Raw genomic sequence first — 26,520 nt, 5'->3', positions numbered from 1 at the left:
ATTCTGCATGCGTAATGTAGAAGAAGCAATCCTAAGTACATCATTGCACTGCAGCTGTACGCATCACTTCACTGCAGCTTCAGGACGCATTCTGCATGTGTAACGTAGAAGAAGCAATCTTAAGTACATCACTGCACTGCAGCTGTACACATTACTTCACTATGGCTCCAGGACTCAATCTGTATGTGTAATATGTAGGAAGGAATTCTAATTACATCACCGCACTGCAGCTGTACACATCACTTCACTGCAGCTTCAGGATGTAATCTACGTGCGTAATGTCTAAAAAGCAATTTTTAATTACATCACTGCACTGCAGGTGTAAACACCGCTTCACTGCGGCTCAAGACATACGCATGCATAATGTGCAAAAAGCTATTCTGAGTACATCACTGCACTGTAGCTTCAGGTAGAACGCATATATAAGTTGTATAAAAAAGTTATACGTAAAAGAAATGAACGTTTTCACATTGGAAGATATTGTAATGTATGTCAACAAAGCCCTAAGTCATTCATAATTAAATACTACCCAAGCTCAAATTTTTCAATTTTTCTTTTCTTTTTTGAAGGAGGACATTATTTTGATGTTATATATATTCACAAGGGCTATATTACCAATAACCAGCAGAAAAAATATTTGTACTTATCTGTCAAATTCTTCCTCCCTCAATCAACAGATACGTGACAACTAAGTGGTCTAGTTGGATGCATGTGGCATTTTTTGAAATGTAAAATCTCTTTTCTGTGGTTCTAATTCTATATAAAATTGGATATCCCATAGCTATGATCATGATATCAACCAGCTTGCTTTTTTTTTTTTTCTGCCATTAATAAGGATTATACCAAAAATACATTTTTTTTCCCCCTCTCTATGCATGTGCTACCAACCAGACTTTTACTTGTCACTCTTGCTCACTATCTGAGCCCTCGGATTTTAATAACGGGGTTGTGAATCTAACCACCTTCTGGTTACAGACTAGAATTATGAAAAAAAAAAGACAATAAATCTCATAACGCAAGAATTCCAAGTTAAAAATATGGCAACACACTAACCCTATGATACAGTGAAGATAACTGCTATGTTTAATTCAATGTGTTTTTCTTTGAAGTGTCTATTTATGTTCATTATCAAGTAAGCAAAATAACCAATAAATAATACTAATTCGTTTACAATATTTTATAACTAATTTTGTGAGAAAAGGCAGTTCACATTAAACAGAGGATACACACAATATTAAATATTTACTGTTTTGACAATCAGACATATTACACAATTTTAAAAACTAGACCTATATTTCTGTAGTACCTTTTTAGCTGACTGTAATTTTTTATTCAACATTTGGTTACTAAACTACATTTAAGATTAGTACCACATGAATGAGTGTGATGGAAAAGATCTCATAACTAAGGAAAACAATCTAGCCAAATTACAATACTAGCAAATGGAACAAATATTTACAATTTAAGGTGGGTCAATGACTGTGATTAGATTTCATCATAATGGATAAAATACAAGTCATTTTAATTTACAAGCCTGTGGTAACAGAAATGGAGCCACTGTGTATGAAATATATATTTTTCTCTCTCTCTCTCTCTATTTTTTTTTTAACACCACCTTAAAATCTCTTTTCTTACTAGACATGATGACGATTTAGATTGAGATGGAAGTCCCATTTCACTGTCGGTGATTGTAGTTCATTTTTGATCATGGCAGCTATGGCCATAACTGTTCTTCACATGATTAGACTGTGTTTAGAGCCTAATGATGTAAATTTTCCTTTCACTTGCAGAACACACTTCCAACTACATTATATGTCTTTATTTGTACAGTTTTGATACAGCTAGCAGCTACTATTCACAAATATAGCTTCATCTAACTTCCAACTTCACAGCAATTCATTTTTCTCAGACACATATTTTTACTGATAAATGTAATTTCATTACATTCTTAAAAGTTCACGTTGTTGCAGTTATTTCCACTTTACACACCATACACAATAAATATTGTCAGTCAAACATATGGCACCTGTATGGAACTGGAGCCAAATTGAACTAGCACCATAATAGTTAACTGTTCTAATTGAATTTACATCAGATGTAAAACTCTTGCATGTCTTTCTCTAAATACATTATAATCAATGACTAACATGAGCAATTATAATCAATGACTAACACGAGCAAAATGTTACATTCATGACTTGCAGGACAGTGATGTTAATGCAACATATTCAATATTTGCAGTTCTTATCTTGAACACACACAGAATAATTCAGGAAGGATGCTTAGAAACAAAATGGTAGGTATGTTGAGCACCTCCATTAATCACAAGAAAGCTTATGGGGATAAAGAGGAAAACAATACTCATGGTAATCATCAGAATTGTAAACCTGATGTTTCAAGTATATTGGTATTATATATTTTTCCAAAGCATTTTCAAATTTATAATGTTAGGTCTGATAAAAACTATGAGTCTTCTATGTGGTGGAATTTGCTATAGAAGTACCTGAGATGAATGTAAAAGAAAGGTTCTTAACTCTGGAATACTTCATTATAAATGCAAAGTGATACGAGAATCACAGCATATTTTCTTTGATTGTATGTAATACCAATTTGAAATGAACTGACAACATGTGAAAAATGATTAAGTTTTCACTATCTTGCTTTCACTTCATGGAAGTCTTAATTATTTCAAATATACTAGAAGTCTATCAGCTTTGTTTGTATGAAGTGATGTAGAAATGGAGTATTTTGTTTCTGTACATTCCTCCTGAACTACCGCAGGCAAGGATTCAGAGATTTCCCACTGAAGAACTGATATTAAACAGTTCGCCCCTGCATAAGATTCACAACAATGTTCTGCTCCAAGCAAGACAATGAGCAACTGATTTCCGCCCATAGCTGCTGTTATCTTATGGCATTATATAAAGTATCAACCACCATATATATTTGGTCAAAATGTGGTCTATTGTCGGGATCATATTCCCAGCATCGTAGCATAAGGCGGTACATTTCATCTGGTGTGCCTTCTGGGGCTGGCATTCTATAACCTGCAGACAGGTAGGAGAAAGATTTATGAGTAAGATAATCACTATCAACACACTCAACTTATATTAAGGATAAATGATCACCGAAACCTATATAGAATACACGGAATATTATCAAGCTGGAATAGAGACGAAGAGTGGCTAAAGCAGGTAAGAAACACTGATTATTAAGTAGGACAACACATTTTTTTAAATTACATTATCAGACAGAGAGTATAAAGTGTCCAGTGCAATTACAATGCTGTAGAGTCTACGCAGCTTACTCATCTCACCTAGATCAGTCACTCTCTCTCATTGTTCATATTGTTTTTTTCTTTCTCAGCATGACTACTTACAAGATAATGTAACACACAAACCTGCATCTATCTTCTCCCGAGCCTTGGAGTTACTTAGGCCGCTATATGGAGTACCTCCACGTGAAAAAATTTCCCACGATAATATACCGTAACTCCAAACATCACACAAGGACGTGTACTTCCCTAGAAAGAAAACTGACAGTTATTTTGATGACAGTATGAAAGTATCTGGTAGTAAAAAGTAAACTCTTGTCCTCATCCTGAGACAGTGTAGCCTCTTTTTAGGCACACCCACAATGGAGGTGAGCTGCATGTACCATTTCAACCACATACCAGTCCTCCTGCCATTCTTAAATTTCTGGCAGTACCTAGAATCGAACCCGGGCCCTCGAGGATGGCTAACCGGAGGTGGACATCTGGCAGTTAACTTGAATGTCATATAGGATGAAAGTGTTGGAAGCAAAAATAATAGTAAGCAGATCTATGAAGCATGTACCAGCCCTTGCATAAATTCACTCCCTCTGCAGTGTTTGTTAGTGTCATATTCCTAGTATTAATACTTCAAGTTGAGTTAATCAGTTGATAACTCTTCTGTAAAAGAAGTGTACAGAGTGCACATTAGTGATACAGAAGTTAATCTTCATAGCTGACATAAGAGTGAGACAACAGATGTACATGCGAGAAGCACTACTGGAAATCTTGAACTATAATTCCTAGAATTATAAATTTTCCTGAACCATTTAAGAAATTTTGAAAAGCCAAAAGTACTCCCATCTCAACTTAGGTTAATAATATGCAGTCATCTTTCCTTGAAGTATAATTATTTTTTTTTGTCAAGAAAAAATCACTTCCCACAAGCCTTCATATCTGAACTATTTTTTTATTCTCAGAAAGGGTGTCCAATATTAAAAATGTTTGTGTAGTACTTTACCCATGACTAGTAACACTTTTTAACATCCTACACTCAACCTGTTAACACATTGCATATCGTCTTACAATTTGTCTCCACGGGAGACATCTAAATGTGATTTTTTTGCTTCTTGTCAAAAAGCTACTGATTATGTGTTGCCTACTGTGAATTATGCATGATGATTTTCCTTTTTCTTTTTTGCCTACTGTGAATTCAAGCCTATTCATAGGAAAAATATTATATTATTTAGCAAATGTTAAGGAAATTGTGTTCACTATATCAAAAAACATTAATTTACATCAGGCATTAGTGTGATATCATACCTGAATATCCAGTTTCTCAATCCGATTTTTAATGGTGCTTCTGTTAGTTGTAGGAAGTCTTCCCAGTTACCTAGATAAGCTGAAAGCTGACACTCACTCATAGTGTGGGGGAATAATCTGATGAGGAGCTCTAAAAGCACATTCTGAAGAAGGCACAATGTTCCATTTGTAGAGGGAATCCCATGCACCTTCTCTGACCTGTCCTCAAACAGTTCTGTCTGGTCCATATCGTGCGTGTCGATTGGGATCCGCTAGCAATTTGCTCTCTAATGAAGATGCTGTCCTGGGGCAAGTCTGTAGAGTTCTTCCACTCCTTCAAGGCATTGACGCTGGTTGACGTCTTCACAATAGTATCACAAAATAGTGGTTGCAGTGATTGCAGTCTTTGGAGACAGAAAGCAGATATCTCATCTAGGAAGGCAGCTGAGGATTTCTGAAGATCTCATTACACTCTTGAAGAGGAGCATTTATTCATAGATCAGTTGGCATTGTTGCAGACAACACAGAGCCAGTAGCATAAAGTAGATTTGATGGAATCAGATATAAGATGCATGCGTTATTCAGTTGTTGGTCAACATACTTTGTATACAGACCGTTAAGACAATAGGTCTGCCTGCTGTCATTTCTTGATGGATACAGTACTTTTGCATCCATCTCTTGGCACAGGCCAGAGTAAAGTGCAGCTTCCACCGAAGTCCCAGTCAACATCCATGGCTGTGACAATATGGAAGTTGCTGGGGTATGGGTAGTGCTGAGTAATGACATTCGGAGCATGACTAGTGCATCTGAGTGTTATGAAAGGTGCTGCTCATAGGGTCAGCTGTGCTGCAATAGTACTTTCTGACCCAGTGAGGAAAGCAATGGCAAACTACCTCACTCCTCATCTTGCCTAGTACACCTCATGTTGGTGCTTCCATTGGTTTTTGGGGTTTCCTTATAACCGCATAACCTTTAGTGGTGCTATTTGAGGATCCAACCAGCCTCTGGGCTGATGACCTAACAGACAAGACAATAGGATAATAAGAGGTTTGAGCTCCTATTATTTTAGTGAAGTGTAATGGTATTAATTTTTAGATATTTCTTCTTTCCATTTTAATGTTTTCTGTAAATCTTGATACTCTTGTATTTTTCCCTTATCTTGCAATCTTTAATCCAATTGTTATTTATTATTTGTATTTCTTACAAAGTATTTTACTTTACTTCACTTCTCTGTTCCTTTCATTTTCAATTAATTTCTTCTGTACGAAATTACAACCTGTGTAGTGTAATGGTTAGCAATATTAGCTGCCATTCTTGGAAGTCTGGGTACAATTCCCAGCTTTGCTGAATATTTAAGATTGGCAAGAGAGCTGGTATGCTATCAAAATGGTACATGCAGCTTACCTCCATTTGGGGTGTGCTGAAAAGAGCTGAACTACCTTGGGACAAGATCACAAATTAGCATTTATAATCTTTCCATTAATCTCGGAGAGAAGAAGTCTGAATCATAAACAAAATACATCTGAAAAGTAAAAAGGTGATTGATGTTCTCAAACAATGTACCATGTTGTGACATTTTAGTGTTTTGGGGATATTAGGTCGTGCTAAAATTATTGTACACTGACATGTTTCAATTGCAACCAAGATCACCTTCAGAGCAATGACAATGTAGAATGAAAACCGTTAATGGCAATTGTCACTCCAAACTAAGAAGATCAAGATAGGAAGACCCTATTAGAAATGCAGTTCATTCCAGGGCCTCCAAAGTCAAGGAGAAAGATGTTGAAGACAACTATGGAGAGTAGCCATGATCTAGTCATCCTCTAAACTCTTTACATAGGTAGTTCAATGGAACAAGAAACGAATGGGAACATCAACTTTTTAGACATCACAATCAGTAAAAATAAAGATAATCTGGCATACAAAATATACAGAAAACCCACTCAAACCAAACATACAATAAACAATGAATCCAATCATCCGAACAAGTACAAATTAACAGGAGTGAACAGAATCATACACAGAGTTATATCCATACCAATGAACACAGCAGCTTTTAATAATGAAACACAAATAATAAAACAAATTGCAGAAGGAAACAACCATCCACCCAACACAGCAGACCGTTTATTCAGAAAACAATAAAAAAGCATAAACAAACCCCTCAATTTTGTGAATAAAGTCACATACAATATACTAACATATTCAAAAAGAAAGGTTTAAAAATGCCATTTGAAACAAACAACGCATTGCAAAAACACATTAGCAAATGAAACTTAAATTAAAAAGACCAGAGTATATGAACTCAAATGCCAAGAACCATATTGAAATGTAACATACGTTGACCAAACAAAACGCAATTGCTACACCAAGTCCAAAGAACAAAAACTGCAATTAGACACAACGGATATTCAGCCTTCTGTGAACATACAGTAGAAGTCTGATATAGCGAGTACAGCATATAACGAGAACTCCGTTATACCGACAATGTTTTGCTGTCCCTTCAAAATTCCTATATTAAACTCTGTATTATCCTTCGGTTACAGCGAGAGCCCTATCACTGATGCATCCGTTATTACGAACGATTTTTTCCGTTACCGATATTTATGCACCCCAGTGATTATTTTGGTATCGTTTCCTCGCTATTTCCTTTAGCGAGTTCTCTCGTCGACATTCGAAGGCGATGTCGGAGTCGATTATTAATACCCGTCGACTGCTGTTCCATAAAGAAAATTCGAAATGAAAGTGAACATATTTTTGTAATAAATGCGTAAATAACGTGTCCGATAACAGTTCTTAACTCGTTAGAAATAAAGGCTGACTAAACGATTGCTTAATTTTAATGCTAAATACTGCAATTAAGTAAAAATGAGATACACCTCGAGATACGGCAGAGTGCATAATTGATTTCAGAGGCTAGTTTATATTTTCTTGCGTCTGGTTAAATTACAGAAAGGTTATTATCATGTAAATTTCTAGCGAGAAGGTTATCATTTCTCTACTGACGCTTGAAGTATGTTTTCATCATATGTATAGTACCGTTAAGTTAGGATAGGTGACGCTGTTGAATAAGGAAACTGAAAGGTTTGTCACAAAATGCAATCGATCATCTCTGGTACGGTATACTCCCTAGTTTTCTCACTATGTGAATTTGCGAGCTCTCTCGTCGACATTCAAAGGCGATGTTAGAGTCGATTACAAATACCCAACGACTTCTGTTCTCTAAAGAAAATTTGAAATGAAAAAGGATAACAAGTTTTTGTAATAAATGCGTAAATAACGTGGCCGATAGCACTTGTTAACTCGTTAAAAATAACAGCTGAAGTAAACGATCTCTTAATTTTAATTTATATAAGTTACTGAAATTAAATAAGAATGTGATACACCTCAAGATATGGCAGAGTGCCTCACTGATTTCAGAGGATAAGTTTAGTTCATATTTTCTCGCGTCTAGTTAAATTTCGGAAAGGCTATCCACATGTAAATTTTTAGCGAGGATAACTCATTTCTCTACATGCGTTTCAAATATGTTTCATGACACACATACGGTTAGGTTAGGTAATGCCATTTGAAGGAGAAAACTCTGGAGTGATACCATATTTCTCCGAATCCAAGATGACTTTTTTTCCTCAGAATCTCATGCGAAATATCAAGGGTTGTCTTGCATTCGCGGCCTAACAGTAATGAATACCACTGGCAACTACCAGTACCGCGGTAACCACGCCGCTTCTTTTCACCAACTGATGAGCCCACCCTAGCACACGAGGGCGAAACGCTGGCAACCAAGAATGAGCTAGCTGGAAAATTTATAATGTCCAATAACGGACCATTTATATTGGTATTATAATTTTGCTCATTCAGGACAAATATTTCAGATTCCCTATGGGAATCAACATCTATATCATCTGATGGCCAAGCAGGCATCAATTTTTAGTGATGAGACAAAGTCTCTTAGTGCATTGGCACTGCCGGTGGCTCCAGTTAGCCTACGCAGTGGCCTCCACGGTATGCACTAGCCAGCGTATTGGTAAGTGTGCTAGGTACCAACTGATGAGCCCACCCTAGCACACGAGGGCGAAACGCTGGCAACCAAGAATGAGCTAGCTGGAAAATTTATAATGTCCAATAACGGACCATTTATATTGGTATTATAATTTTGCTCATTCAGGACAAATATTTCAGATTCCCTATGGGAATCAACATCTATATCATCTGATGGCCAAGCAGGCATCAATTTTTAGTGATGAGACAAAGTCTCTTAGTGCATTGGCACTGCCGGTGGCTCCAGTTAGCCTACGCAGTGGCCTCCACGGTATGCACTAGCCAGCGTATTGGTAAGTGTGCTAGGTACCAACTGATGAGCCCACCCTAGCACACGAGGGCGAAACGCTGGCAACCAAGAATGAGCTAGCTGGAAAATTTATAATGTCCAATAACGGACCATTTATATTGGTATTATAATTTTGCTCATTCAGGACAAATATTTCAGATTCCCTATGGGAATCAACATCTATATCATCTGATGGCCAAGCAGGCATCAATTTTTAGTGATGAGACAAAGTCTCTTAGTGCATTGGCACTGCCGGTGGCTCCAGTTAGCCTACGCAGTGGCCTCCACGGTATGCACTAGCCAGCGTATTGGTAAGTGTGCTAGGTACCAACTGATGAGCCCACCCTAGCACACGAGGGCGAAACGCTGGCAACCAAGAATGAGCTAGCTGGAAAATTTATAATGTCCAATAACGGACCATTTATATTGGTATTATAATTTTGCTCATTCAGGACAAATATTTCAGATTCCCTATGGGAATCAACATCTATATCATCTGATGGCCAAGCAGGCATCAATTTTTAGTGATGAGACAAAGTCTCTTAGTGCATTGGCACTGCCGGTGGCTCCAGTTAGCCTACGCAGTGGCCTCCACGGTATGCACTAGCCAGCGTATTGGTAAGTGTGCTAGGTACCAACTGATGAGCCCACCCTAGCACACGAGGGCGAAACGCTGGCAACCAAGAATGAGCTAGCTGGAAAATTTATAATGTCCAATAACGGACCATTTATATTGGTATTATAATTTTGCTCATTCAGGACAAATATTTCAGATTCCCTATGGGAATCAACATCTATATCATGCGCACGCACACACAAAATTAGTTGACAATAAACGACCGCCTCTTTATAATAATACATCGCTAGCCGCGACAAACGGTTGTACAGTGTCTGTGTGTAACGTCACTGGATCTCGGAAAATAGTGAAGAGAGAATGACATTCTATTGTCCTCTATAAAAAGGTTTCTCAAATCTGCAAAATGGCCTCAAAACATGCGAGCCTTCGAATTCTTAGAAAGGCCACGGCTACTAAATGGCAGAGTTATAAGGCATCTACTGTAACTGACTCTTAGTAATATTAAGTTTTATAGACAACAGGAATATTTTCGCGATGGATAGTCGTAAAGATACGTGGAACAGGTATTGCCGGCAAATTTTCAATGGGTTCTCGTCAATATTATGACGCCAATTTTAAATTAATGGTTATTAAACACTTGGAAATGTAGAATAATTGTGCAGCCGCAAGAAAATATGGCTCAGGCCTAACTAAAGTAAATATTTGGTAGCTTAAAAAAATGTGTACTGTACACAAATGCATTCAGTGGTCCGCAACAAGGACGCTTTAAAGAAGTCGAAAATGAAATTGTGAGGTATGTACACGAAAAACGTAAGGGCGGAATGGCCATACCATGGCGCAATAAATTCATTCGTTGACCTTCAACGTCCGCGATTAGGCCTATACATCGCTAGTCGCTGAAGTTAACCGAACCTGACAAGCGAGACGTGCGTGTAGCAGTAGCCGGTTATATCTGATGCTGAGTAAAAGTACCGTAACAGTTTTATAGACAGCTAGAATATTTTACTGACGGATCGCTATTGTAGAGACGCATGGAATAGGCATTGCCGGCAAATTTTCAACGGGTTCTCTTCGGTATTATGATGCCTATTTTAAGTTAATGGTCATTAACCCGCGGAAATACAGAATAATTGTGCATCCGCAAAAAAATGCGGCATAACGAAAGCCAATGTTCGGCGTCTAAAAATGCTTACTCTACAACAAAGGCATTCATATGATTTACAAAGCACTTTTTGAGCCTGATTTAAATTTTGTGAAGGAAAAGGTGGGGTTCATCTTCGATTTGGAGAAATAAGGTACTGATACTATAAGTTTTTTGAGAATTAAATTAAACCTACACTTCCACGTGGTATCGGATTTCGAAAAATAACAAACAAGTAAGCCGTAGTGTGGATATCATCCGCGGAAACACAAGTTTTGAACAAACTGATTGTCGTTTCATACGGTACCGATTTTCATGTGTATGGGGGTTTTTCTGACATTTATACAAAAATCGGATATAACGATAATCTGCTATAGCGAGTAAGTTTTCCGCTGTTGTGAGTTCTCGCTATAACGGACTTCTACTGTATATATGGCAACTCCCACCATTTCACAGACATCAATGCTTATCTTAAAATATTACACACCGAGCTCAATAGCCGCAGTCACTTAAGTGCGGCCAGTATCCAGTATTCAGGAGATAGTAGGTTCGAACCCCACTGTCGGTAGCCCTGAAAATGGTTTTCCGTGGTTTCCCATTTTCACACCAGGGAAATGCTGGGGCTGTACCTTAATTAAGGCCACGGCCGTTTCCTTCCCACTCCTAGCCCTTCCCTGTCCCATTGTCGCCATAAGACCTATCTGTGTCGGTGTGACGTAAAGCAAGTAGCAAGAAATAAAAAAATTATTACACATCAAAATTAATGGAGAATGATCAAATATAAAAGAGGCAATAGAAATACACACTGCAAAAAAGCACCAACCAATGTAACCTCAATAATCGCACACACCTAAAACATTCCCCACTGTTCATTCTACTAAATCAGTCGATAAAGCATAACATTTCATGCTTCTTTTAAACTTTCTTTTTTTTTTAATTCACTAATGATCAACAGACACCCCAAAATCATTTCCAAAAACAATTTCAAATGCAAACAAAAGCAAATAGACTATGAGTACATTTCCACAAAATCCAATGACGTCACAGGAGCATAATGAACAGAAAATTACCAGCAAGACCGACCAGCTGACACAATTCCAGTTATCGTGGGACTTGGTTGACCCTTTACAGCTGAGAAGAGAGGAAGTACAATAGACGAAGTACATCAGTGGGATAAGTTCAAAATATTTTCACACTTATTAAGACATTGAACACAGAATTATTTAATATAAATGGTTTTACACTTGTTTGCAATATTCATAAATTAATAAAAGTAAAATAATAATTTTAAAAAGTGTGATTTGATAGAATCTGTTGATGTTCTTTCAAAAACAAAACATGGCATTCTGTTATTAATTAAATTTCCTTTTTCTGATATTTTCTAGTTTATTAACTTTGCATTACTTTTGACAGGCTGAAAACTTCAAATTGTATATTAACTAAGTCATAACAAAAGAAAATGGTTTCCACTTAAACAAAAGGAAGAAATCAAGTTTGTTACATTCATTGTGCACCTTATCCTCACCAAGAATATCTAATAAAAAAAATAGATGGTGTGCAAAGGAAAGCAGCAAGATTTGTAACAGGGGATTTCAGGAGAAAAAGTAGTGTACCGGTATCAAAAATGTTGGGTTAAACTTTAAGTAAGAGAAGGGAGAAAACTAGACTTATAGGATTATATAGAGCCTATACAGAATTGTAGACACCATATCTGCTTTATTCATATAGGCTGTTGTTATGATGGGCTCACCACACACAAAGGCATTTTATACCTACTGCTAGGTTCAAAATTTGGCCACCCCTAACATGGAGACAGACGCCTTTCGTAGCTGCTCCTCTGGAGTGCAGACGCTACAGGTTTGCCCCTTCCACCATCTCCACTGTACTGAAGTTCATCTTCTCCGCTGTAGATGCCGTTGAGGACTTCAGCCATAACCGAGGGCAAAGGTCCTCCATATTTATGACCCCTGGAGAGAGGGTGTCCCAGTATTTTGAAGCCCCCAGGAATTGGGCTACCTGTTGGTCCGCAGGTTGTATTGGTTATTTCAACCAGCCCTACATACAGCCCCTATCCGCCACCTGGGGATGCACACTGTAGGGGTCAGGTTCCCCTGGTTACTTTCGGAAGTTAACTTTCGGAAGACAAGCTTCTGGAAGTAGTGGAGACGTTCAAATACCTGGGGAGTGAATTAATGTAGAATGCTTGACTGGATGCTGAAATTAGTAAGAGGATTCATGCTGGAAGCTGTTTCTGTAAAAGTGTAAGAAACATGTTATGGGACAAAGATATGCCAATGGAAGCAAAGGAAACTATGTACAAGATGTATTACATACCCATAACAACTTATGGAGCAGAATCTTGGACAATGGCAAAGAAGGATGAGAGTCAAATGCAGGCGGCTGAAATAAAGTTCTTGAGGAGTATGATACAGAAGAGTAGAAGAGAAAAAATAAGGAATGAGAAAATTTGGGAAGAAGTTGGAGTGGAAAAAATGAATGATAGAATAGAGAAGAGCAGACTAAGATGGTTTGGGCACATAAAGCGAATGAGTGATAAAAGAATACCAAAAAAGGTGATAGAAATGCAAATGCAAGGAAGGAAAGGCCATGGACAACCACAACTGAGATGGACGGAAACAATCTAAAGCAGTATTATAGAAAGAAACCTGGACTGGGACACAGCGTTGGAGGAAGAGCGGAAAGACCAAAGAAAGTGCAGAGGAACCATATTTGCCCCTACCCGGCTACAGCTGGATAATGGGAAATGATGATGATGATGATGATGATGATGATGATGATGATGATAGGAGAGGAAGCATGGGAGGAAATCCGTGAGAGGCTTCAGTTGGAAAATAATTACGTCAGCAGGGCTGACTACAAGCATAAAATTAGAATGGATTTTAGTAGAAGCAACTGGGGTAAATTTTCATTCATTGGGAAGGGCGTGAAGGAGTAGAACAGTTTGCCAGGTGGGGTGTTTGATCCTTTTCCAAAATCTGTACAGATATTCAAGAAAAGAATAAACAGCAACAAAGAAAAAAAATGTTAGAGGGCATTTGACCTGTGCAGGTTATTGTAAATAAAGAATTTTTGTGAGTGAATAAATTAATTCAATCCCCTGGTCTATGGAGATTGGACAGCCGAAGTAGGTGACTGCCTGTAGGGTGAAGTACAGTGGGGACTTCGAGGGCACTGGGACCGCTACGGTAGCTGTGAAAGCCCATCAGGAACTCTGAAAAGCGGTGGCAAAAGGGGTCCTGGTTAAGACGCAGCAGTTCGTTATACTTGTTAGGTACCAAAATGGTTATTAAAAAAAAAAGCAACATAAATTTTAATCTTATAGCAGTTTTATAGTATTATTTGAAGTAATTCCACATACTGTATATGAGTTTTGATGTTTGTAAGTACAGAAGTTATTATGAGTAGAATTTCGTTAATAATTTAAATTTACTAAGGATGAGCTGTGTGTTTAATAGAAAACTTGCTAGTGTAAATTGTATAATACACCTAGGTAGACACCTCATTTGAAAATAAAGTGATTTTGATTTGAATTACGAATCTACAAAATGGTAATTGCAAAAAAAATACACAAATGGATTAATTTTAATGTTCTCTTTAATTTTAAGGCAATTTAATTTTGTGCTTTGGTTTTTTTAGAGTAACATACCAAAGTTTAGAGCTTCTGGTGCTGTCCATTTGATAGGGATTTGCTTCATACCATCAGATACTATGTATTCTTCTTCCTCTCTTGACATTCCAAAGTCTGAAATCTTCACTATGTTTTCATAACCTGGAAGTAATGAACAGACATAAATGATATTAATCTTCTGCATATTACTAGCACTAGAGCATGAGTTTAAGGCACTAATAACACATTTCTACTAAGATATTTTTCAAATATCAAATAGGCCTTATACATAATAGAAATTCTCTCAGGCTCTAAATTTACTCTTATATCCTTAAGAAGCAACAGTTCTTCTTACCAGGAGCTCCTATGAAAATGTATCAAGACCACATGAAGGTGCTACTGAATAGCTTTGAAAAATTTCCTTCCATACAATAAGGCTTGAAAGAAGTCTATTTATAAGCTATTTAGTCAAGGTGGATGTTAAAATTTAACCATTTCAAAGTATAGGGAGTGGTCTGCTGACAATTTTGTTTCTAAACAATTATTTCATAACTCTTTACTGTTGTGATTTATATATGTATGAATAAAATTATAGATGACTGGAAATACAATTCAAGAAAGAATACCAAAGTGAAATTATCACATTCCTTCGGGTACATTAATCAGTAATTAGTTGGGCGTGCTATTAAACCCTATGTTCTTCTCCCTCTACTTTCCACATAAACTGCATTCAAGTTATGAAACTCTCAGTTTATTTTGTTATATTTACTAGTAATTTTGGATATATTTCCATTGCTATTTGCTTACTGTATGCGCTTACAACCTAAGCTGTATGCATCAAAACACACATCAGTCTACATCTTTGGTACCGGTACTGATTACATTTGAGTTGTAAAATTTGTAAACTTGTGTCTTCTTCTTCCTGATATGTTTCTGCTTATGCTGGTCATTCATTAAAATTGAGTATTATTTTAAATTTCAAAACAAAATATGAAACTACAAATGAAAGCAAGAGAGGAGAGACTGAATGTATGTTGATCAAACTGCAGTGTACGATGACAGAACCTGGATTAGAGAGGAAAAAGAAAGGGAGAAATAGATAGCGTCTGCCCTAATGCAAAGCCAACTGGATCAGACAAAAGGAAGATGGTAATTAACCTTCTGTCGGTTGTGCCACATCTGTGAGATATGCGAGTCTTTCATCACATCATATTTCTTAAATGATAAACCCTATTGGACCACACTTTTCAGTAGCTGCTTATTGCTGCTCTGGGAATTACTTTTTGGAATTTCCTATCTTTCTGTCCACACGTTCCCTATTTGTCTTATCTTTGTATATGTATGATACAGCGCGACCGATCGTGTCGCAACGTGATATCCTCGAGTACCTGTGTTAGCGGCTGTAAACATGGAGTGCTTCATTCCAGAAAACACGAATGATGATGATGAATTAATTAATTCAATTCAATTCAATGTGAAAGTGACAGTGACAGTGACTGTAATGATTAGTGTATCAGTGATGAGGGATCCAAAAGTGATGATGATATTGTTGTGGAAGGAGAAAGTGACTCCTAGAGCGAGATGGTTGCAGGTGACTCTTGTTCTGTAGATGAGCCTGGTATATACTTTACAGGAAAAGATGGTGTGACGAAGTAGAGAAATGTGCAGTGTTCTTCCCAAGTATGTCGGAAGTCTCATAATGTACTGACTAAGCTACCTGGAGTCATTAGTGAAGCAAGAAATGCGAAGATGCCATTGGATTCATGAAGCTCTTTAGTGACCACAGATTTGCTGGATGATGCAGTTCAGTATATAAATCAGTTCACAGGCGATGTTCAAGCCACTTTCAGCAAAGAAAAGGATGCAAACTTGACAGACAAGCTTTTATTGCTTTACTCTATCTGACAGGTGCACTGAGAAGCAGCAAGCAGAGACTGGAGGAATTGTGGGGTTCAGAGGGTGATGTTACTGAAAAGTTCAGACTTGTGATGCCATAATGGCATTTCAAATTCCTAATCAGGTGCATTAGGTTTGAGGTTTGATGACTCAATGAGCAGCGAAGGAATAAAGAAGGAAAATCTATCGCCTTGCACTATTTCGGGACTTGTTCACAAAATTTGTGAATAATTGTAAAAATGAGTTACTCTCTTGGGTAGAATATCACACTTGATGACAAACTAGAAGCGTTCAGAGGAAGATGTGGTTTTAGGCAATACATTCCACCTGAACCAAACAAATATGACATAAAAATATATGCTCTTGTGGATGCAAAAGTCCTATACTGTTATAATCTAGAGAATGCTGGGAAAAAACCTGAAGGTATTTATATCATCAGCAATAAACCAACAGATGTAGTCATAAGGTTGGTAGAACCAATTTTTGGAAAAGGGTGTAATACTATGGCGGACAACTGGTTTTCAGACATCAGCCTGGTTTTTGAGCTGCAAAAAGGAAAGGTTGTAATACACAGGCACCTTTAAGAAAAACAAGAAGCAATGATGATGTTGTTGAGGAAAGGAAAGTGACTCTGAGAGTGGGATGGATGCAGATGTCTCTTGTAAGAAAAGATGGTATGACAAAGTGGAGAAAGATGCAGTGTTCTTCCCAAGTATGTTGGAATTTGTATCTACTAAGTCTGGTTCTATGGCTAAATGGTTAGTGTGCTGGCCTTTGGTCACAGGGGTCCTGGGTTCGATTACCAGCAGGGGAGAGGAGTGAAAGGATCGAGAAATTTGTTTAATTCTTACTATTGAAACCATACAGTGTCCTGTACATCTTATTGAAATCATAGGTGCCTTTCTACCTTATTAAAATCACTTCGAAAGGTCGCGTCATTGGTAGGATTGTGGGCGATGGGGATCGAGCAGCGTCTGGTTAGAAAGGAACCCGCGGAAGATTGCCTGGAAAACAAAGGGAAGGTTGAACAGGAGCCAAGCCCCCGCGAAAAAGCCCTCTCAACTTGCAGACAGAGTTGGAGATATGACATGACGCGACCATAGTCAAACACGCCCCGAGGTGTGGCCTATTTTACCAGGGATCCAAACTAACAGAAGGAACTTCCGGTTATTTATGCACGTTTCACGGGTGCCAACGTCGAATTTTGGCGCGTAAAAATTATAAGATAATTTGATCCAGACATGGGAAAATTATGAGAGGCACACCAATGAATAGAGCTGAATTTTCTGCATATCCCAGACTAAAAATATGGAATACTTTATTCAGGGGACGAAAGGAGGTCACCAGATGTCCAGCCGTGACATATTGCAAACACATGTGAACGACAAAGCGTCCCCCAAGCTAAAAATCGTGCTCAAAGATGGCTCCACCCCCCAGATGACGCTAATGGAATAATTAAAAGCGGGAAGCAAATTACGTGAAAACTGCCGATCGTCGGTAGAGCATGCCTAGTTCAAATAAGAGAGGAGAGAGAGGGTTACAATATGCACCATTTAAATGTTTTGAATTCCTGGGATGAAAGGAGCTGCTGTCCTTAATGAACCGTGAATCGTTTACGCCCATTGTCTTCCGGTGCATAGACCATAAAAGCTGAGCTGGCCCTCGCAGGAGACAGTTCTTAGCGGGTCATTGAGAGGGGACAGTGTGTCCCATTGCGCTCCAGTTTTATAGTCCAAAACCTAATGACCGCATACTAAGACAGTGTTATTGTGTCCATCGCGGCCGTGAAGTAGAAGGCCTTTGTAAAGTGCAGACGGGAAGCCAAGCGACCCTAGGCGAATGTCTCTATGCCGCATGTTAAATGAATTAAGCTACGGGCATAATTTATAAACAAGTAGCGGAAGTCGGCTAGGGACAATGTCGACCTAAATGAGTCCGTGATATTAATAAATTGGTATCACCCGAATTGCTGCTCTAAGTCAGGGCTCTCAAGTGTCGTGAGCTACCCGATTAATGCTGTGAACGCGCCTGCTGTGATTAGAATGACCTGCTTGTTCGTGGTGTAAACTCTGTGTGCGTGTCGCGGTAAACAGAGGGCCGTGTGACGAGTGGTGGAGTGTTACCCATTTGGATTACTCTAAGATTTCAGCTGTGGACGAGCTATCCAGGATGTCGGACTTGTGTGGCCCAGGGTTGAAGAACAGCACGCCCGTTTCCAGTGCCGAGGCCATGCAGCAGTAAGCACCGCCATGGGTCTCCCATGGAAGGAAAAACCACGGCCACCAAACAGATGAGTGATGTCAATATAATATCTTAGCACGTTAAGGTAGAACCGGTAGTAGGATGAGCTTTCCTCTATAATACCTAAATGTTGTAAAATAATGCATGTCCTAATACGAAAATTTTATTATTCTTGATCATGTTAAATTCAAGGGAGCTAACTCCCCGGACGACCCTTTTGTTTTTTTTCTTAATGATTAGTTTATCATGAGGGGTTATTCTTAGTAATATGTAGAATATCCTAGCAAGTAAGGGAACAAGGATAGGAGGATATTTGACTTCCCCTAGGGGCGGCTGGAACAATAGTGGATGAGCAGGAAAATCCATGTCCAAAGGTTGTTAGTTAATGTCCAAGATGGCTATCGTATATGCTGGGGAAACTCATGGGTCAATCAGACGATGCATGTGTAACTTACACATATAATAATTGCATGCTGTAAGAGAGAAGAGATCATGTCTGAGAGAGGTACATAAATATGTTATTTAGGTATAATAGTGAGGGACAGTTCATGAGTTTCCCGTGATTGATTATTTAACCAGAAATGTACGGAGTTTTTATTTTTGTCTGCAAGATCCAGGGAAGCCAGAGTCATATGTATGGTAGAAATATAAATATATACATAACTTTGGGCGGTGAGCAAAGAAGATGAGGAGCATGGAATTGAGGAATCATGAGAGTCCTATGCCCAAGGAAAGACGATACGCGATATGAGACGTAATGAGAGGCCCGAATGCCCAGATAGTTTTATGATGAGATGATCCAGAAGTGATGGTGCCTACAGTCGCCACTCTATGAGGAGAATGAGAATGTATGGAATAAATGAGTGTTTCTTGGGAATTTTGCGGTAAGATGAATAAACAAATGAAGTGGGCCATAGATATGTGTCTCCGAGAAAAGGAGGGCTGGATGTTGTGAGTGAGAGAAGAATCCGGCGTGGTCAATGAATGAGGAATAGTAGTACAAAGCGAATGATCGTCCCTTCTTTTTTTTTTTTTTTTTTTGTGAGTGTTTGCTCCTCGCGACAGAGCGGTTTCGCTGGGCTATTATAGTTAAGGCTTGAGGCTCTAGATCTCCCCCGTAACTGCTGGTTGTTTTAAATGGTTCAGCTAAGACACTTTTGTCAATGATAATATCACGGTGATTTAGAAGGTAATTAATAAATGAGTAGGGATTTCCCCCAATATCCGGTAATATGAGACCGTAGCTAGCGTAGGGATTTTTCAGGAATGTACCTCTCAGTCAGAGTCATCTACTTCGAGCCCAGGTCAGATGGGCTGGGGTAGAAGGTACTGATAACCATGTTTTTCTTACAGGAATAGCCTCCTTTATGCATGATGTGTATATATCTGTGTGTGCTTAGTATTTAATGTGCTTTTATTTTGAGTTCAAACAGAACCGATGTTCAACGTTGTTTTGTCTTGGTGACAGATAAGGGAAGTCCGGGGTTTTAGCAAATGGTATGTGAGTTGTGTCTATGTATTATGTAAATATATCTTTTAATATGGTAATCATGTAGTGCAGGAACCGGTTAATTACGTGCTAAGAACAGGAGGTACTATGTGTAGGGACATCAGCTCATCTCATGGTGTGATCGACAGAATATAAAAATTCAACAAAAGGTACGAACTAATGAGGGAAAGATAGACGGTAGTGGTCGCAAAACCTCAGTCATACCTTTGTGCAGATGATGCCCATAAGCAAGTTGAATTTTAAAGTGTTAATTATTTTCTTTTCCTCTCGTATGCGGAGAATTCATTGTTAGGGTTGTATCTATATTTTTATTATGTCATATTTTGAATAAATTAGTCTTTGTAACCCCCATTATATGATTCTTGTCATTTATAGCAGTGCTAAGCAGTATCCATTAGACAACTGAACCCAGAGAATCCTACTTTCAGTTTACATAAGGCTCCATCTTAAATATTCGTTATTTTTTTTCTTTTCTTTCAAACGTACCACCCCCCAAGTGCTCGAGCTGCCGAGGCCAGCACAGAAAGTAGGAAGGGGAGCGGTTCAAAGCTCGTTAAGCAATTCGAGCCGCTCTTCACTCTAGTCTCATCCATGGGTGTTACCCTGTTATGTGGAGGCATTCTTATGCGCGGGTCGTCCATTCGAGGCCCGGAAGGGCGTACTATGAGCATACTTGTATCTCAAAAACTAAAGATGTTACAGATGTGATAATTGGTATTTTGAATCTCCTTTAAAAATAAAGAAACCTGTACTTTTTGTTTTTGGAATATCCACTTAAGGAGAGTGAAAAGAAGTAAAAAAGGAGTTGAATTATTTTTAAGAGGAAATACCTCAAAAACTGAAGATGTTACAGATGTCAAAATTGGTATTTTGACTCCTTTAAAAATAAAGAAACCTGAATTTTTTTGTTTTTGGAATATCCACTTGAAGAGGGTGAAAAGAAGTAACAAAAGGAGTTGAATTATTTTCATGAGGAAATATCTCCAAAACTGAAGATGTTACAGAAATGAAAAATTGTTATTTGGAATCCCCTTTAAAAATAAAGAATTTTTTTTGTTTTTTTTTGTTTTTGGAAAATCCACTTAGGGGGTGGGGGTGAAATGAAGTGAAGAAGTTGAATTATTTTTATGAAAATACTTATATCCACTTAAAGTGGGAGGGAGGGTTGAAGAAGGAGTTTAATTATTTCAATGGGGATACTTATATCTCAAAAACACTGCAGTTGTTACAGACGTGGAAATTGGTATTTGGAATCTCCTTAAGAAAAGAAACATGATTGTATTTTTTAAAATCTGAATAACATAAAATCAATTCAATCAATATTTCTCTGGATAATCATTTTATTCCACAATTGAATCTTGCTTGGATCAGGCGGTTCAATATAGATTGTTCTACATTGCATGATCTGGAGTTAGCTCTGCCGGTAGCCTGGTCACTTAACCCCAAAAGTCAATACCACAAAAGTGGTGTGCAAAGAGGTGCTGCGGTACATGAAACTCAATGGGAGAATGTATATCTAATATTTATTAGTATGATGCCAAAAGGCTTTGTCTTTTTCAAAAATATCGATAATCTTGTTAAATCTGTTCAAATCATTGTTGAAAATGGATTTATCTGACTGGATAGAACTTGGATCAGAATGTTGATCAACCTGTCGAACATTGTCTTTTGTGAATTTACGATTATATATAAACTTTCTGGTCCTTAGACCTTAGGAATTTTCAGAAAATGTTTTAGTGCAGTAGCGAGGAATGATTACTTTTATCGAATTACGAAATCCACGCGGGCAAAGCCACGGGTAAGAGCTATTATCCAAATATTTCTCCACCTTGAAGAAATAATGCAATTTCAATGGCAAATGTGACAATTCAGTTGTCGACATGGTTTTGGACTCTCAATTTATTTGAGACATCAAAGATCCATCAATAAGATTGGTAGAACCAATTTTTAGAAAAGGGCGTAATATTAGGGGGGACAACTGGTTTTCAGACATTGGCCTGGTTTTTGAGCTGCTAAAAGGAAAGGTTGTAATATAGGTACCTTTAAAATAAAAACTGACTTGACTCTTTCCAGCATTACAGATAAAGCCTTCACCCTGGAAGCATGTATGTTCCGAGCTGTCAGTGAAGAGATGGCGTGGAATGACATCAGTAGATGAATAAGTTTGAGTGGTGTCTTTAAAGGTAGGAAAGATCACAATATGAAAATAAAGTTGGAATTCAAGAGGACAAATTGCAGCAAATATTCATTTATAGGAAGGGGAGTTAGGGATTGGAATAACTTACCAAGGGAGATGTTCAATAAATATCCAATTTCTTTGCAATCATTTAAGAAAAGGCTAGGAAAACAACAGATAGGGAATCTGCCAACTGACCGACCGACCGACCAACCGACTGACTGACTGAGCATCAAAAGACAGTGAAAATTGTTCAATACCAACAAGTCCACAGAAACTGTCAACAAGGTAACTTGAAGACAACCAACCTTACTCAATTCAGCCCAGGCCAAAATAAATTAAACCAGTCTTTTTTCTTCTTTTTAAAGGTAAATTTACAAAAAATATGTTTAGACACTTTTTTATTGAATTGTGGATGTGATTCCCGCATAGCGGCTAACTGCCACATCAATCACCAGACACTTTGGTGCAAATCTTGTGACAAGATAGGCCACGACCAGAAAGTGTATATACAATCGTAAATTCACAAAAGATATAATGTTCGACAGGTTGATCAATATTCTGATCCAAGTTCTGTCCAGTTAGATAAATCCATTTTCAATGATGATTTTAACAGATTTAACAAGATTATCAATATTTTTGAAAAAGACAAAGCCTTTTGGCATCACAATAATAAATATTGGATTCTCCCATAAGGTAAAGCCCAAAGTTTCAAACTCAACTCAGGTGCGGGACTTACCTTTCTTCCTAAAAGTGATTTTATTAACTGTTGAAGTTTATTCTGAATGCAATAACATAAAATCAATTAAATCAATATTTCTAGTGGCTAATCATTTTACTCCACAATTGAATCTTGCTTGGATCAGGCAGTTCACTATAGGTTTGAAAACATTAAGACAACAAAACTTCAAACGTTATTCGTCGAGTAAAGGAACAATTAAAGAAATTTTTAGTAAGTATGATATTAAATCTGAAATGGGTTGTATTCCAGATTTTACTAGCTTGTATCATTTAAAATAAAATGCAAGGCCAGTTTGCATTAAAGCTAGAGAAATTCTGTATGCTCTTTGAGAAAATAATGAGAAAGAACTGGACAAGCTCCATTGGGACAAGATCCAGGGTCGATCATAGTGATTGCGGATCATCCTTGGTGGTTATTCCCAAACCAGATGGCATCACATGACTATGTGTGAATTACAAAACAGCGCTAACACCCAGTTGCAGTGTTCACACCACCCCATTCTGAGAATTTATGAGACACTATATGAAATGTAAGGTGCAAATTATTTTTGCACATTGAACCTCTACAAAGCATACTTACAAAGGGCACTAGGAAAGTTTTGCATTGTGAGTAAATGCTTTAGATTTTTTCAAAATAATTTCCACCACACTCAATACACTTCTCCATACATCAAAACCAGTCACTGAACCAACTCTGCCACTTTTCTTTGGTTACATTTTCACACTTTTGATCCCATGCTGCCAGAAGCTTGCCGGATGCAAAACATCGCCCCTTCAGCTTCATCTGCACTTCTGGGAAGAGTGTGAAGTCACATGGGGCAAGATCAGGACAGTATGGAGGGTGATCAAACACAGTCAACCCTGAACTGGCAAGAAAATCCATTGTTACATTAGCACGATGTGCTGGAGCATTGTCGTGATGCAAGAGTCAAGTGTTAAGCTGTGACTTTGGATGGAGCTGCTTGAGAGCCTGGATGATCTGAGGCAGACAAGTCTCACTGTACCACTTCGCAGTAACTGTCCTTTGTGTTTCTACCACAACCCGAGGCAGGATGCCCCGTTTAGTGAAGAATACTGCAATCATCCTTTTCTTCACTGACCTTCACTTTCACACAGTCACAGGAGTACCCTCATCTTCAAACAGCCACACCCTGTTCTGGAATTTTGTTGGGACATCATAATAATAAAGCCAAGTTTTGTCACCTGTAACGCTGCTATTGGCGCTACGCGAAGTCCCATTTTCAAACTGTTTTAGCATTTTTCGGCACCATTTCACTCGATATGCCCTTTGTTCCTCTGAAAGTGAATGGGGCACCCCATGGGAACAAACCTATCTAACATGGAGGTGGTCATGTAGAATTGAATGAATAGCTGATGTAGGGATGTGGAGGGTCTCTTCTACCTGCTGATATGCCAACCGCCTCTCTTGCTACATTTTCTTCACAGCTTCAATATTTTCCTCAGTCACTGATTCAGATGGTCACCCAGAACGAGGATCATCTTCAACCCCAAAATTTACCCTCTGGAACTCTTTGTACCAGTGGAAAATTGTTGTCCGATGTGGACAGTCTTTCCACAGCACAGGAGTCATTTCCTCCAGGCACTGATCACAGTTAATCCACGAGCAAAATTGTAGCGGATAATTGCGCAATATTTACCTATAGACCACACTGACATCTTAACTTGCTTTCAATCCCACTGCTTGGTAACATCTGGTGTGAAGGTCGCGCCTTGCTGTCATCTAGACCGGTTTTCACCCCTTTTTTCATCCCTCACCATAACAGGGGTGTCCAGCCAACCGTTTTTTTTTTTTGCTAGTTGCTTTACGTTGCACCAACACAGATAGGTCTTATGGCGACGATGGGACAGGGAATGGTTAGGAGTGGGAAGGAAGCGGCCATGGCCTTAATTAAGGTACAGCCCCAGCATTTGCCTGGTGTGAAAATGGGAAACCACAGAAAACCATTTTCAGGGCTGCCGATAGTGGGGTTCGAACCTACTATCTCCCGAATACTGGATACTGGCCGCACTTAACCAACCGTTTTTGCGTATTGCAAAACTTTCCTAGTGCCCTTTCTACAAGTTCAAGTTGATGGTGAGACAATCAAAGTTCAAACAATTTTGATGTACAGGGGTACACACCTCGTTAACAGGCTTAATTCACAGGGCTTTGGATCTAGTAATACCAGGACGCCGGGTGATAACACTAGAAAAATGTTAGACAAACCTGATTAATACCCTAGATAGATTTCAACAATTCTAATTACACCTCAACCGGTGAAAGTGTCACTTCTGTAGGACAGATATCTTACCTCGGATATGTCATCAGTGAAAATAATATTGCTCCAAGAAAATTGAAGCCTTTACAAATATTTCACAACCTCAGAACCAGCAGCAATTGCAACAATTCTTGGATATAATCGCTTATTATTTTAAGTTTATCCCAAATATCAATTTTCTACCGTCTGTACAGTCTCCTTAAGATGAACAAACAATTTAATTAGTCTCTCTTGCGAATCAGCTTTTGTCCATCTGAAAGAGGAGACTGTCAGTGATTGAATTTGGTTTTCTTCGACCCTCAGTCACCAGTGATCCTGGCTTGCAACACTAGCCTGACGGGCATTGCTGGCATACTCTCACATGATGTTGATGGGGTTAAAAGACCAACTGCATTTACCTCAAGAGTGCTAATGGATGCTGAGAGATACTACTGTCAGTTGGATGGTGAGGTGGTCACAATAGTATTTTTTGTCAATAAAGTTTTCAATTGCTTATATGGCGATAGTTCACTTTAGTCACAGACAATGACCCCCTAACAAGAATTTTACACTAGTATTCCAAAATTTCCACAATAATAAGTGCTTGATTATTACGATACGCTATGTTCCTGCAGGATTTTGATTGTAAGATTGAATATCGAGAAGCTGAGGGTCATAATCACGTGGATCTACTCTCTCATGCAACTTCAAAAATTAAGTGCATTAGCACTGACTTGACAACAGACTTGGAATTCAGAGATATGAAAGATCAAAATATAAATCAAATCTCAACACTATCACTCACATTTGAAATGCTGGTGAGGAGATCTCAAAATGATCCTGAATTAAGAAAAAATTAAATGCATCTTGTCAAAAGCGAGAGTGATAGATCCAAACTTAACAATTCATGACAATATAATCTTCAAAGGAAATCAAGTAATAATTCCAACCAAATTACAAGAAGAAATGCTACGAGAATTTACATCATACCCATGTGGATGTACTATAGTCAAGATGAAACATTTGGTGCAGAAATACTGTTTTTGGAAATTGCTAGACAAAAATATTGAATGATTAGTTAAAGCCTGCCCAGATTGTGCCATGATTAGGAAAAATTCAATAAAGGCTCCAGTGCACAATTGGGAAGAGCCAGTCAAGAATTTTGATTGTGTCCACATTGACTTTGCAGGGCAATTAGAAAAATCATCATATACACTGTATAACAAGAAAAATGACACACCAGGAAGAAATTGTCTGATGGCAATAAAAATCAGTGGATGTGAGGAACAGACATAGAAAAACAAACGATCAAAAGTGCAGAACAATCGAATGATTCATTGCAGAGTTAGAATGTTACAAAGTAAGGACGTCAGTAAGGTGTTGGTCCACCCCTAGCCTGGATGCAAGCTGTCACTCGACGTGGCATAGACTGATAAAGTTCCCGGATGGTGTCCTGCGGAATTTTGTGCC

General features: G+C 38.2%; 1 protein-coding gene across 4 annotated transcripts in view; it reads right to left on the bottom strand.

Moving 5' to 3' along the window:
- Positions 1-1,223: 1,223 nt before the first annotated feature.
- Positions 1,224-26,520, bottom strand: part of FER (tyrosine-protein kinase Fer) — a 751,747-nt gene continuing 726,450 nt past the window's right edge. For all 4 annotated transcript variants that reach the window (XM_067159220.2, XM_067159229.2, XM_067159236.2 and 1 more), the window contains 3 exons: positions 14,268-14,390; positions 3,401-3,523; positions 1,224-3,047 (listed from right to left, as the gene is read on the bottom strand). In XM_067159220.2, coding sequence (XP_067015321.2) covers positions 2,905-3,047; positions 3,401-3,523; positions 14,268-14,390 — 389 coding nt within the window. In that variant the 3' untranslated portion in view covers positions 1,224-2,904. The remainder of the gene's footprint in view (positions 3,048-3,400; positions 3,524-14,267; positions 14,391-26,520) is intronic.

Source organism: Anabrus simplex, chromosome 1, assembly GCF_040414725.1.
Source record: "Anabrus simplex isolate iqAnaSimp1 chromosome 1, ASM4041472v1, whole genome shotgun sequence".
In the NCBI taxonomy this organism is placed as follows: Eukaryota; Metazoa; Arthropoda; class Insecta; order Orthoptera; family Tettigoniidae; genus Anabrus; species Anabrus simplex.
This window is presented reverse-complemented; position numbering and strand designations above follow the sequence as displayed.